Raw genomic sequence first — 14,673 nt, forward strand, 5'->3', positions numbered from 1 at the left:
TTGAGGGAGCGGGGAGACCTGCTCAGCCTCGCCCTCAGGCCTGCCTGCTGCTCAGCCTGGCGCTGGCCCTCGCCCTCACCTGGCGCCCTGCACATCCCTCCATGCTCCGCCTCGGGCCCAGCTGTCATCCCGCCCACTCCCGGGCCTTCTGGTGGCCTCTTCATCCCCTACTCCAACCCCTAGCATTTGTTCCACCCCCTGCTGCTATCTGGAGGCCCTTGTTCTGCTGCCTAGTGCTGTTAAGCAGCTCGTGTTGTCTCTTCACATCGGTTATCTCCTGGTGCCAGGCAGAGTCTGAGCTTTCTATTGTGCACTCTGTACTTCTGAGATGCCAACGCGGCGACTTGAACCAGCTGGATGCAAAGAAGGTGCTTACAGGTTTTGAGGCACAGTATTCTCCTGCAGGGCTTTTATGTCCATTATGTGGGATGCAAGGTGCAGTGCATGCTGCTTCAACTGCTTTCACTGAGACCAGACAACAGTGTCTTAAACTTGATGGGAAGCTTGTTTCTGTCACCTCTAACTGTCCAAGCTGGCGGGTGGCCTGGGGGAGGCGCTGTGTTGTGGGGTCCGTCCAGGGGCCCAGTTCCCTTCTGTCTTGTGGCCGTTTCCAAAGGCCTCTCTTCACCTCGGTGGTCAGGGCTGGCTCTGGTCGGGGCTGGCTCCAGCTCCCTCCGTCCCAGCCGATGGGGAGGGAGCTGGAAAGTGGGAGCTGCAGCTGCTCACACCCTGTTGACCGGGCCTGGCTAAGCTCAGGCTTTATCTCAAGAGGAGCTTGGATACTGGGTGGAAGGAAAGCAGGCACGGGGCACACAAGGAAGCATGTGAGAGCTGAAGGACTGGGGGACACTTGGCTTTCATGCGGGGGAGAGAACTGTGCTGGTCTCCAGGAACAACAGAGGGGCCCCATTGCCCCCGCCTGGCAGGAGAGTCCCGGGCAGCAGGGACGAGTTGGTCCCCAGCCGGGCTGTGGATCCGTGTGACGGACCCCACAGATCCATCGGGGAGTGATGGAGCCTGGTGACGCCGCCGCCTTCTCTCCTTCAGATCCGGCGAGCAGCCTGGCCTATCAGCGGGTGCAGAAGGTCGAGTGCACATCCCTGCGGCCTGTCCTGGTTCTGGGGCCTCTGCTGGACGTGGTGAAGGAGATGCTGGTGAACGAGGCGCCCGGCAAGTTCTGCAGATGCCCCCTTGGTAAGGGGTGCCCCTCGCCTGCCGGGCACGTCTGTCCCTGAGTCAGCCAGAGCAGGCTGTTCCAGAGCCCTCCCTAGAGGACAGGCGACCACAGACTGGGTCAGATCAGTGTGCGGCCCCGGCCCTGCCTCCCCCGGGGCGAGGGCAGTGGCGTGTCCCTGAAGCGCTGGTGCACAGCCGGCTTCTTTGCCCCTTCGGGGCCGGGGGAGGCTGTGAGGGCTAACAGTGCCCACTACCTGGAAGGGGCCTCGGGGTGCAGAGTCCTGATGCCACGTGCCTGCCTTGCAGAGGTGATGAAGGCCTCCCAGCAGGCCATTGAGTGGGGCGTCAAAGACTGCCTGTTTGTCGACTACAAGCGGAGAAGCGGGCATTTCGACGTCACCACGGTGGCTTCAATAAAAGAAATCACAGAAAAGGTATCCCCCGCGTTAGGCCGCAGGGAAGAGGCCCAACTGTGTGTCGGGATTGGGCGCCCCTGGCTGCGTCAGGGCCCTTTGCCTGTGCATCCCTGCCCTGCGTGTCTCTAGAGCTCCCCACCCCCAGCTCTTCCCACACCTTCACGGAGCTCATCCACATGCTCTCTGGCAGAATCCACCTGCCTGCCGCCTGCCCTCGTTGGCTCTTGGCGCCAGGGCAAGCTTGTGGCTGCTCCCCCTCCAAGGTGGTGGATGAGAACTTTGAACTCCAGGGAAGAGCCTCCTGCAGGGAATTCTGAAACAGATTCTGCTGAACCTGTGAGCAGACTCTTAGGTTTGTGTGCCTCATCTGGAGGCTGGTGCGCAGCTTCCAGCACGGCCGCCTGGGGGGCCCTGCCTCCATACCGTTGCTATCTAGCTCTGTATGCATTTGAAGCCCTCAGGTCCATTTGTCGGGAAGCCCGAGAAAAAGACTGGTGGCTCTGCAAGGCGTGTTGGAAAGACCCCGGCAGAGCAGGGGACTCGGGGTCCCCTTAGGACTTGTCCTTCTCAGTCTCTGCGACTGGGGCTGGCCAGTCCGCCTCTTTGGGTTGGTTCCTCCTGTTGAAGGAGTTGGCCTCTTGCGGCTCTAAGTGCACACTGCCCTGTGGGGGCGGAAGACCTCCGCCAGGGGTGCCCTGGGCTCGGCGGGACTCCCCGGTGCAGCTTCAGGGGTGTTTGGGGCGGGCGGCCCAGGCACAAGCCTGTGGCCTTTCATTGTCCCCCATTCGGCCTGGAGGCTCAGGGGACCCGGGGAACGCGTCAGTCACAGCCACGCAAAGCCACACTCCCCTCCAGGATGCTCCAGCTCTTCATTTGCTGGGTCTGGCAGAAATAAGGCCTCCGGGCTGGTGGTGTGGTAGGGATCCCAGAAGTTCCCCACACCTGGGCGAAGGCAGGGAAGGAAGTCTGGATTGGGCTGCGCCGCCCTCCCCTCGCCCCTGCCCGTGGTGCTCACCCTCCCTCCTCCCCCAGAACCGGCACTGCCTCCTGGACATCGCGCCCCACGCCATCGAGTGGCTGCACAACATGCACATCTACCCCATCGTCATCTTCATCCACTACAAGAGCACAAAGCAGATCAAGTAGGTGCCGCCGCCCCAGGGCTCGGCCTGGACGGTGAGGGCTGGGGGCCGGTGGCCCTGGTTGCGGGCGGGCAGCGAAGGAGAGGCAGGAGGTGCTTGGAGGAGGAAGGGAGGGGCCCTGCCCCTCATGGGCCCATCCCATTTCAGCCAGGCCGTTTTAACTGTGTCCCCTCCTCCTCCAGGCAGCCCCTCAGCCCTGCTCGGGGGCCGCACAGTGCCTTCGCACACCCAGCTTTGTCTGCACAGCCCCTTCCCACCTCTCCGCCCCCCTTTCCTCTTCTGCTCACTTTGGGGCTCAGAGGACACAAAGGGCCGGCAGAGCCAGGCCGACCCGGATCGGCCTCAGGCCGGCTCTGCTCTCGCTGAGGTGCCTTTTCCTCGGGGTGTCCTCAGCCCGCCAAGGCTGCTTCTCCTTTTACCTTCCTGGGCTCCCACACATTGGGGGCCAGCTGGTTGTTGCTCTCTGTGCACGCACTGGGCCCCCCACTGTTCCCTCTGCCTAGAGCCCCGACAGGACCCGCGGGCTGTTGCCCTGCTTTGCGAGGCGCTCCTGGGGTGCCCCACAGCCTGGGGGATGCCCTTCCCCTGGATGAGGAGAGGAAAAAGAGGGCCTGGGAGGGGAGAGGCTCAGCCTATGCTGGATGTCCCACCAGGGAGCAGAGGGACCCCATCTACCTGAGGGACAAGGTGACTTAGAGGCATTCCAAAGAGCAGTTTGAGGCGGCGCAGAAGATCGAGCAGGAGTACGGCAGGTACTTCACAGGTAGGTGCCAGGCGCGGCGAGGAGGAGTCAGAGGCTTCACCAGGGCATCTTTCCTGAGAGCGGGAGGAGTCCGGGCTCACGGGCCGCCTCCCGGGCCTGGTTGCAGGCACCTCTCACCGCAGCTGAGGTGTTGGAGTTTCCATCGCTTGGCGACACCAGGCGTTTTAAGATGAAAATGTAAAGTTCTCTGAGCTGTGCACCTGGTCACCAGCTGGTCTTTCTCACCCACCTTCTTAGTGGGCAGCCGTGGGTCCATCTCGGGGCCTGGGAACCACATAGCGCAGCTCCTGGGTCCCTGCGGCCCCGGATCCGAGCACTCCCTGGCGAGCAGGCAGCGTGTGTGCCGTGGTCGTCTGTCCCCCCAGTGGTCAGTTTCGGCCACGGGGTTGTGTGAAGAAAACCCATCTCTGGGCTCTGAAACAAAACAAAAAAAACCATGGCTCCAACTTACCTGCTGCCTTTTTCCTTCCTGGTTTTCAGCCTCTTCAGTAAAATCAGACACTCGTAGGGGGTTAAAGTTTTGGTCGTGGGAAGAAAGGGGCAGTGAACTTACATCGTGGAGTGTGTTGTGATCTAGAACAGGGCTTCCTTCTCTTGCCCCCCCGTGGTCAGGGGTGCATCCATGTGTTTTAATTTCCAGTCCATCACAGACCAGTCCTTTTGTCAAACACGTTAAAAGCAAGTTACTAGAGACAAACCTTAAAAATCCCCCAGACTTGGAAAATGCAGGCTCTCTTTTTTATTGCATTCGATTGACACAAAGTTGCCCTGCCAGGCTCTGGCGGTTTCTGCATGCTGTCCGCTTCCACTCTCACCTCTGGCAGCCGGGGCCCACTTGTGGCCAGCGCTGTTCTGCAGAGCTTGGAGGTGCATCGCCCGATTCGCATCCACCGAACCTGTGGTGTTTGAAGGCTGCAGGGCAGAGCTGGGCCAGAGTGGAATGCATTTCATTGGCTTTGCTGGAATCTTCTCTGGGCCTGGAAGCCTGACCCCTTAAACTCATGCTAGTTCCCTTTAGAATCCCTCTTCCGACTGGGCCACACAACACCCACCCTTCCTCCCCTAAGCGGCTTTCCATGTGCTGGGATCCCCCAGCCCGGGGAGTTATTGGGGCAGTGGGCAGTGTGTGTGCGGGGCCAGGCCCTGGCCGCCCGGGTTGCAGGGTAAACTGGGGCCCAGCCCAGCCTTGCTGGAGCCTGTGTTTCCAGCCGCCTGCTGAAGAGCCGACCAGATGCCGCTGGAGGGACAGGGGGGACGTGGAACTGATGTGCGCTCCACTCTTCTATTTTTTTGTCTTTTATCTTTTTATTTATTTTTTTATGATTATTTCTCCTCCCCACCTTCTTGCCTGGTGGAGGAGAGTGGGGTGGGCGGGGGGCAGGGGTGCCGCAGAGGCTCAGAGCAGGCGGCAAAAGGGGCCTTAAGACCCCAGGCCCTCCCTCTGAGCTGAATGTGTGTTTGGGGGGCTCTTTTGCAGGGGTCGTCCAGGGAGGAGCCCTCTCAAGCATCTGCACGCAAATCCTGGCAACAGTCAATCAAGAACAAAATAAATCCTGTGGATCCCAGCCTTCCCGTTGTAGGGAAACCTCGTCCTGTGAAGAGACTGCACATGTTCTGCCCGCGTGAACGCGTGGCTCAGCTCTCTTTAGTGACTAAAACCAGAAAACTGTGCGGGAGCGTGAAGGGGAGGCTCCCACGAGCACAGGCTCCGGAAGCTCCCGCCCGGGTGACGGAGGGTGGCGGCCAAATGGATCCAGGCCTGGGCAGCGGACCGCGCTCCTCCCACCTGTGTGCTTAAGACTCGACTGAACAAAAACACACAAAAGACTTTCGACAGAGGGGTTCAACACCAACCTTTCTTTCTCCAGCCAATCAGAGATGCTGCAAAGGGAACCTTCCAGATCACAAGTTTACAAGCCTCTTCTAAGTATTTGGTGGTTTCTGTTTACTTGAACGGCTTCACGTTGTTGGTGCCGAGCCCCTGCCCCGCCTCCCCTCCATCTTTCTGCCCCATCTGTTTCTTTTCCTGCTTTCAGCGAAACGACTCTGGAACCTCACTAGCGGCTGCTTTGCTCCGGGAGGTTCTCGGTGGGACCAGAGCTGTGGCAGCCTTCCTCCTGTCCAGGGAGGGCCCCGTGACCGCAGGTGCTCAGGCCATTTGAGGTGGCAGATCCAGTGCCTTTGTGGAGTCGCCTCGCCAGCGGCAGCGTCCCCCCCTGGGGAGGGAAGACTGCTTTAGCAGTCCAGTAAACTCGCCTCTCTCCTCCTCTCCTGCCTTCCACAGCCTCTCGTTTTTTCCTCCATCTGGGTTTATCCTTTAAGCATTTGGTCCCTTGGAGCTTCATAGACTCCCGGTGACAGGTTCTGTTCAGCTAGGGCCACTGTGTACCGTTGGGTCCTTTTTAGGTTCTGTAGTTGGCAACAGCCTTGACCAGTGGAGATTTTGCGGGGTGCCTCGTAAGCTATTACATTCTAGAGTGTGGCGAGTGCATTGGCGCGTTCTACGCTGAAACTAAAACTGAAGCGGGGGCCTCTCCAGTCTAGGTGGCAGCCGTCCCTGCCTGCACCGGGCCCTGTGGAGGTGTCTCCATTTGGGCCTGGTTTGCGCTGCCCATGCCGGGTGTCTCGGGCGGAAGGGTTGAGGTATCTCCTGAAGCTGTGCGTCCTTTTCCCAGGTACTGTATGGGGCTCTGTGGGAGCGTGCCCTGCCTTTTCATCCTGTTCCTAACAATTTCATTTTCCTAGCAAGAAATCCTATTTCATTTTATTTGTAATTCTGGACATTAGATTGTAGTTTAGCCATTACTGACTTTTTTTTTAAAAAAAAAGGGATATATTTTCTTGCACAGTTGTTCAAAAAGAAGTTTCAGTCCTCAATGCTGTCCTTTGTTTTATAGGTACAAGTTTTCTAGCTCACGCAATTAAGAAAAACTGTAGACTAGGTCTCGCTGTGTTACCTTCAGGCCCCCCGGGGGTGGATTCTCGGAGCCTCGGGCTGCCTCGGGCTGTGAGGGTGGTACACGGGAGCAGACAGGTACTGTTCTGGCAGACTGGGATTTTCTGTACTAAAATGTTACTTTGTATCAAAAGTTAAACAGACTTTAGTACGACAAATAAAGGTCAATTTCTATAACTTGTGTGTGCAGACACCTGTGTTTCCCTTGGTTTCGTGCCTTCCTGCGCCCTCAGCTTCGCTGGTTTCCTAAAACTTGCCAGAGTTTCCTTCCCCTGCAGAGCGTGGCTGCTGGGCGACGTTCTTCCCAGCTCAGGACGATCAGGAGGCCCTCGGACCTGCGTCCTCAGCCTGTGTCATCCTTCCCCTCTGTCCAGCATTGAATAGGCATGGTGGCCGAGGCCACTGTTGCCCCAGGCAGCGCATTTGGGGCCTTAGAGCCTGCCCTCTGGCCTGCAGGTGTGGGCTTGGGGGGGCGGGGTGGGTAAAATGGAAAGGGGGCAGTGAGCTGAGTGCTTGGGGGCCCTGCAGGATGCCAAGGTCCTGCTGTCCAGTCAGCGCTTCATCTGCAGGGGACCAGGCCCAGGCCACACCCAGCCTGCCAGGCAGGGTCAGCAGGGCTTCCAGCCACCTGGACCCAAAAGCCCCTGCTCCGGGGTGGTGGGGAGGCCCCTGGGAGGCCAGCACTGGCCTCAGATGGACAGAGGCCTGAGGCAGAGCAGAGGCCGCCTTCCCTGCTCTTTGGGCTTGGAGGGGCTTGAGGGCAGAATGTTCCCTGGGAGGCCAGCACTGGCCTCAGATGGACAGAGGCCTGAGGCAGAGCAGAGGCCGCCTTCCCTGCTCTTTGGGCTTGGAGGGGCTTGAGGGCAGAATGTTCTAGAAAAACCACCTGCTGGCGTGGTGGCTGGGCCCATGGGGGCAGATTTGGTTTTGGTACCTCCCTCGTCCCTCCCTCCGCTGTGGACCTGCAGCCTTGGCCCCCCGGGGGCTACGGGAGCTACAGAACTGAGCTGGGCTCTGCTCTTGAGCGGGTGGGAGCTGGGGCAAATCCTCAGCCCCTGCATTTGCCCGGGTGTCCTCGGCCGTGGGGCCTGGCCCTGCACTGCCATGACCCAGGGCCAACCTCAGAGTGGGCAGCTGCTCCACGGATTTTAAGCCCCCCCCCAGCAAATGGGGCTAGGGGGTGGGGGGTAGTGCAGGGGGAGGGGGCATGGCTACTTGTTTAGGAAGGGCTCGGTTACAACGCCAAAACCTTAGCAGCGGATGAGATTTTATTTTCTTTAGACTTTTCTGTATTTTCCAAATTTTCTGCAGTAAACTTGGTTTTATTTTATAATTGCAAGGGGAAAGATGCTCAGCTTTTTAAAATGGAGGGCCCGTTACATCACTGAGATCACAGGTCATTCACCTGGGCCCGCTGAGGCCTTGCCAGGGGCCCTGCCGGGCAGTGCTGAGAGGAGGGGTTTGCCTCACCCATGTGAGAGGCTCGTCTCTGAACCCCCCAGACACTGCACTTGGTGGGTGCTGGTTCCACAGCCAGATTGGCCCTGCCCCAAGTTGGTGTGTGCCTTAGGTGAACACCGTCATTCTAGATCATTCTAGAAGGGCCCAGCCAAGAAGTTGGAGAGGCAGAGCTGATGATCGGCTCTAACCACGAGGCCTTGGACGAACGGCGCCTCCGCGTCTCTGCCTTCTGCTGATCCGAGCAGACTCTGTGGTACGGGGAGGCAGCAGTGGACTTGCAGAGGCTGAGGAAAACCCCGGCAGCCTTGACTCACCTGACTTTTTCTTGTGAGGTGGAGGAGACGCCAACATACCTAACGCTGAGGAGCGGCCACTAAGATGAAGGCCTGACTGAGGCCAAACGGCAGCCGACCAGCCCAGAGATCGGCACTGGGAAGCCGAGCTGCGCCTCCTTGGGGGTTGACAGTGCAGGGGGCCACCTGGGCCAGGGGAGCCAAGGCTGGAGAGAGGTAGGCAGGGCAGGGTGGGGCCAGAGCAAGCATGGATTCAAAGTCGGAGCAGGGCCTGGCGCTGGAATGACAGTCCTCTCGGGGCAGGGGCGTGCAAAGAGGATCCTGGGAGCAGGGTGGACCCGTGTCGCTGCTTGCCGGCCCTGGCTCCCCTGCCGCGGGTTTCCTCAGCGTATTTAGCCCATGTGCTCGCTCACCTGCTCGCACCCTCTGGGATTTCCTCTCTGGCCTCTTGCTGTCAGACCTTCCCCTTCAGTTCTTGCTAGTACAGGTCTATGCCTTTTGATCTGAACCCCCCCAACTGATATTCTCATGCGTGCAGAAGAGCATTTACAATCCAAACGGGCAGTTGCATGAAGAAGGAAACGAACAGGGCACCCAACACCTTAGGTGAGGGGGTGGAACACCGTCACTGCCTCGGGAGCCCTCCCGCCTTCTCCACCAAAGCAAGCCCCGCCCTGACTTAGGGGTATCATCTACACCCCTGTGGAGCTATCTTGGAGCAGTATATTGCTCAGTTTTGAAAACTGAGCTTCAGGCACGAACCCAGCTATGTGGGGACAATGCCCTAGTTGGCACCATTGGATGAAGTCTGCCAGAGAAGGCAAGGGGATCTCAGGGTCACAGTGGACTTCAGCTTCCCTGGTAATTGACAAGAGCTGCTAACGGAGAAGTCAGTGAGCGGGGGATTGAGTGGGCCCTGGGAACAAAAGGCCACCACTGTTGGGGCGGGTACCAGCACAGTCCCCAGACCAGGTACTGGTTGTCTGGCAGAAAGATGGTCAGAGGGAGTGGGCTGCTTTTGTTTGTTTTTACACCTGCTACAACCACCCTGTAGGTTTCTCCTGTGGGAGGAGAGGAGGACCTGCAGCTGATTTATTTAGAGAGCAGGGAGTTCATCAGCCCACTGTCAAGGCCAACATGGTAGAAGTCCAGAACTGGGCTGCGGCCGCCTCACCGTTGACGCTAAGCAGACACCCAGGCTGCAGGGGCCACGGTGCAGGCAGCTCGGGACATCCTGGCTTGAGGCCCTGCCCCAAACTGGCTAGTTTGTCTTCCGGGTTTGGTGCCAGCTGTCAGCCTGGTACTTCTCCCCACTTCCTGAGAATTTACTGGGAATTTTCACCATCTGTTTCTGATTTTCCCTTCTTGCTCTTCTTTGTCACACTCCTGTTGCCTGCATCATGTGTGAAGACAAAAGGTTAACGCAGATCCAAATTCCTTCTCCACGGAACGGTGATTACTCCCAGGACTGTTTTCTGGGAAAGCTCTGGGCCAAGAAGAAAGCAGCGCCGAGTGTTTGCCATTGTCTACAGTATGTACGTGGGCATTGGGAAGCCCTGGAGAGGACGCACAGGCCCCCCCGGGCTACCGAGGGCCTCGGTACCAACCCCTGGGGAGCTGCCCCTGGATCTGGAGCTTTGATTGCTTGTGTTGGAGACCCTGGACTGGTCCCCGCATTTTCCCGTCCCCTAGGTTTTGTCTTTACGGTATTCTTTCAGAGAGATTCCCTCAACTTTTCATCTTTTGAATCCTTCAGTTGGTTTTTTGGTTTTGCTATCATTTTTATTTTCCAAGAACTCTTTCATTTTCTGAATATCCATTTTTCTAGCATCTTGTAATTGTTTCAATTATGGCATGTTCTCATCTGAGCATAGTTTAGTTTCCTTCCTCTTCCCACCATATTTCTAATTCCTCCGAGGTTGTTTTCTTTCTTAATTGCTCGTTTCTTTATTAGAAGCTTTAACCTCAGGTATCTGGTACTCCTGGGTTGCCTTGGTTGATAAGCAGGAGAGAGGGAAGCTCCAGAACGCACGGTAGGGTTGTCGTCTCTGCCTTTCACGCTAAGGACCTGGCTGCACTGTTGGTTGGGGAATCTCAGTGAAGGTCTCTCTAGGTTTTTCTTCTGGAGTTTGTCAGTTTCCCCAGAGGAGTCTTTCCGCTCCTGACTGGAGGATCAGGCTGGCAGCGTTCTGTGAGCCCAGTGGGCACTTTGCAGTCAGCGCTCAGTGGGGCACGTGCGGTCACAGTCCTGTTGTTCAGTGTGGTACCCACGCTGCCAGCTGTGCCTGGCGCCCTACTGCAGAAAGCCTCTCTCACTCCAAGGAGAACCCTCCATGCTTCTGCCCAGTTGAGGGGGACCCAGGAGCCCTGTAGCTTGGAATCTGGGTCTGTTTCCCACCCAGCTCTTCCTCATTTCTTCCCCCAAGTTCTAGAAGTAACCACGCAACAGTTCCTTGCCCTCTGCAGACTTGGGATTTGGCATTCTCCGATCTGCTGAGTAATTCATCACTGGCCCATCTACTTTTCAGTTTCTGAAATGATTTTGCAGTCGTTGCCTCCCCAGCCGTCTTCATATTTCTAGGTTTGTCTCTTTAAAAGCAGTTCTTTTACTGTATTTCTGTGTTTTCATAGAGTTTTAGGAGGCACAAAATTAAGTTTATGTATCAATCTGCTTCCTTAACCCATAAGTAAGTTTTGTATTTCTTTATATTCCTTTATTATTTACTTTGCTCATCGTTTACTGGGGTCTTGGACAGAGCTGGAAGGCACGCCTCATTCCTTTAACAGCAGCATCCTGTTGCAGTTGGAAGGTGTGTCAGTCAGGTTCAACCAGAGAAGGAGAACCAGTAAGAACCTGTACAGCATAGATAAGCTATGCGTGTGGATTTCTTGGAGGACTTGGCCTGCGTGAGTGTGGGTGCTGGCTAAGCTGCTCCTAAGCCCCGAGGGTTGGCAGGCAAGGCGAGGAGGGTGACGGGCAGGGTGGCGCTCTTGGGCGCTGGCCAAAGCTGTTGTCTGCAGGATGTCAGAAAAGGCAGATCACAAGCCACGTGGGGCCCCACAGGCACAGCCGAGGCTGTTGTCCCCGGGTGGAACTTCTTCCTCCCGGGGATCCCCCTGCTGCGCGGAAGGCCTTTCGCCTGGTTGCATCGGGCTCACCGAGGTTATCCAGGATGCTCGCTTACCCCGAGTCTGCTGGTGAGGGGCTCCAGCGACACTGCGCAGCGCCTCCCCACCACCCCCTAGCCTGGCGCCTGAGGACCTGGGCACTGGATCCTGGCAAGGCCCACGTCCAGCAGCCGTCACCTGGGTTTAGCAACTTCACTGTTCCCAACAAACAGGCACTGGGATCAAGTGGTTTTTGTGTTGATGGACTTATTTAAATTTAAACTTTGCGAGGAGTTCATAGACAAGCACGCCAAGGCTTTGAGCAGTCAGGGTAGATTGCCTAAGCCCTTTTCGTGGTGTACTGGCACCTTTAGGGAGGAGAGAAAATGTGTGCTTGCTTTGGAGTGGGCCTCTTTGGCCCCTCTCAGATGCTGATCCTTGCAAGAAAATCGTAGCAGCAGTCATCAGCTGCTCTGAGGAAGTAAACCACCTTAGCTATTTTTATGCACACCATTTAAGACAAGTAAAGGTGCACAGAGATGCTGGGAACTCTGTGACTGCCGTCAAGCAGTGGGATGAAGGGCCCGGGTCCCCCTTCCCCCAGCACATCTCGAGTCATGGCTGACGTCCCCTGCCCCTCTGAGCACGGAATGATCTTTTTAGTTTTTTTTCTTTAAAGAACAGAACCAGAGCTGCTTTGAGTTGAGCAACAATGTGTGCTGGTATTGGTTCTCCACGGAAATATAAAAATGATAAAACTAAAATTGTCAGATGTTTGACTGGAAGGGACAGTGTGTTTTTTAACTAACATGTTTTGGAAAATTATCTTCAATAATTAGAACAAAGAGAATATTGTTTAACTTTTGCATTTTGCAAGTTTACATTTTTTTTTAAGATTTATTTATTTCTCTCCCCTTCCCCCCCTCACCCCGGTTGTCTGTTCTCCTTGTCCATTCACTGTGTGTGCCTCTGTGACCACTTCTATCCTTATCAGTGGCACCAGGAATCTGTGTTGCTTTTTGTTGCATCATCTTGTTGTGTCAGCTCTCCGTGTGGGCAGCACCATTCCTGGGCAGGCTGCACTTTCTTTTGTGCTGGCAGCTCTCCTTATGGGGCACATTCCTTGCGTGTGGGTCTCCCCTACGTGGGGGACACCCCTGCACATCAGCACTGCGCATGGGCCAGCTCCACATGGGTCAAGGAGGCCCGGGGTTTGAACCGCGGACCTCCCATGTGGTAGACGGACGCCCTAACTGCTGGGCCAAGTCCGCTGCCTCAGTTTACATTTATTTAACTTGAGGTTCAGTGACATGGTTTTACATTTTTGTGTTTGAAGTATATATTAACCCTTTACTTTCACTAACATAGTTGATGCCTTCTGAACAATTTCCTTCTTCATAAAACCAGTGCGTTTTTGAAAATTGCATTTTTTGTAACTTTCCCTGAAAATTGCATTTTTTTGTAACTTTCCCGTGAGTGTATTAAATCTTTGGACTGCGTGGGCCATGCCCAGGACCCTCCAGCAGGCTGCTGCTTGAGGGGCTCTTCATTTGTTTAAAACCAGAACGCTGAGAGTTGAATCTAGAAGGTGTGTGTCCTTGCGCCGACCCTCGAAGATGAGAAGCCAGGTTCCTTACTTCGGGTAATTCGTCCTTAAAAATGCAGAGACGAGGGATATCTGGAGGGGACCCCGGGGAGGTGCGTGTCCCCTTGTGGGGGTCCCGGGGTAGCCCGTGGCCCCTGTGGGAGGTGCTGGGAGGAAAGGCTTCTGGAGTTCTTTGTCATGGCTTCTCCACGGCAGGCCTCGCTGGTTCCCCAGGCCCAGGCACGCGGGCGGCCTTCTCTGTCCTGTCTCCCTTCACCCTCGGCCACGGGCAGGGGGGAGCGGTGGCAAGGTGAATCGAGGCCCTCACGATTTCAGCAGGCAAGCTGAGAGGGGCTTGCGCCTTGGCTTAGGACACCTCTCTCTGGAAGGATTTCGTGGTCAGACCTCCCTGAAGGGTTTGGGGGGGGTAGGTGGGGGGAAGGGCAGGGGTTGCGGCAAAAGTGAAAAAAGATGTGGAAAAATGAGCAGTGAAAGAGGATTCTCTTCCACCCTGCAGCCCAGAAAGTTACACATTTTAAAATCAGTTTCTTCACTCCTCTTGCTGCTTGGTGTGTACAAAGCCAAGTCAAATATGAATTCCCACCCCGGAGGTAGCATTCGGTGTTTTGTGTTTTAATTTTTTCACAATAACACAAAATACCAAAATATTGGGGGTGGCTTTTGCCCCAGCATTGTGTTCACTGCTGTGCTGGCAACTGGAGCTGCCAGAGAGACCTCGAGACAGGAAGAGGCTTGGAGAAAGGGACGCCAAGTGTTCCTTCTCAAAGGGAAAGGGTGTATGATGGCCGCAAAAGGAGGACGATGGTGGCGCCGATGCCACCGAGGACTGGGACAAGTTGACGGCAGCTCAGCAATGCCACGGCTGTGTGTGTGTGGGGGGGTGGCGTTAGGACACCTGGTCATAACCAAATGTAACCTGAGTGGCCGTCTTGTGGGGTATGCACTGCCAAGAGAATGGACTCTAGTTTGTAAGACGCCTACTGTGTGCCACTTACTAGGTGACTTTCATATACTAGAAATCTCCCCATGGTTAAAAAAAATTTTTAATGATCAGTATTCGTTTATACTATTCTTTTATTCAAACCAAAATGTAATGAACAATGAGAAGAAGGCCAAACCTTGTCATTTTAAAACAAGGTTGTTTTGATCTATCAAGCCAGGTATTCAAAACGCGACTTAAAATTACATCCTTGGGAGCACTTATTTCAGGTTAAAATAAATTCTAGATTAAAAACTTCTGATTAAAAAGGAAATCATCCTTTTATGGCAAATATTAATATAGGCACATGGCAAAAACACAAACAGTATAGCAGAGTTTGAAATGAAAAGTAAAGGAGGCCCTAATCTTTGACAATGTGAGCGGTCTGGCGCTTTCCACCTGCCTGTGATCATCCCGCATCAGTAATAACGAAATCACTGGGGGGGGGGGGGGTGGCATCAGATGAGGCAATGTGTTCCCGCAAAAAATCCATCACCTGGCCCTCACCAGACCTTTAAGTCCAACTGCCCGTTTACAGGAAATTAAGGAAATAGAAGAACAGGATACTACAGATGCCATGAAGAAACAATCAGGCAAATCTAAAATACAGGTTCTACAAACCAGTGACCTGGTCTCTTCAGTGGTATGGATAAAAAAAAAGGAGTGTGTCGAGCGGAAGGAAGCTGTTGCCCCGTGTGCAGGGTGCCACGAGTGCAGCTGTCTCCTTGCCTCCTGAGACCCGCCCAGAATGCAGTGTGCCCTTGGAGGGCACG

At 55.5% G+C, this 14,673-nt stretch overlaps 1 protein-coding gene across 1 annotated transcript in view; it reads left to right on the forward strand.

Moving 5' to 3' along the window:
• LOC131278942 (disks large homolog 5-like) overlaps positions 1-6,630 on the forward strand; it is a 49,089-nt gene extending 42,459 nt beyond the window's left edge. Inside the window, 5 exon segments of the mRNA XM_058299575.2 lie at positions 1,048-1,194; positions 1,483-1,610; positions 2,625-2,734; positions 3,388-3,497; positions 4,975-6,630. Of these exon segments, the coding sequence (XP_058155558.2) occupies positions 1,048-1,194; positions 1,483-1,610; positions 2,625-2,734; positions 3,388-3,430 (428 nt within the window). The 3' untranslated portion in view covers positions 3,431-3,497; positions 4,975-6,630.
• The last annotated feature ends 8,043 nt before the right edge of the window (positions 6,631-14,673 follow it).

The sequence above is a fragment of the Dasypus novemcinctus genome, chromosome 6 (assembly GCF_030445035.2).
Source record: "Dasypus novemcinctus isolate mDasNov1 chromosome 6, mDasNov1.1.hap2, whole genome shotgun sequence".
NCBI classification, from domain to species: domain Eukaryota; kingdom Metazoa; phylum Chordata; class Mammalia; order Cingulata; family Dasypodidae; genus Dasypus; species Dasypus novemcinctus.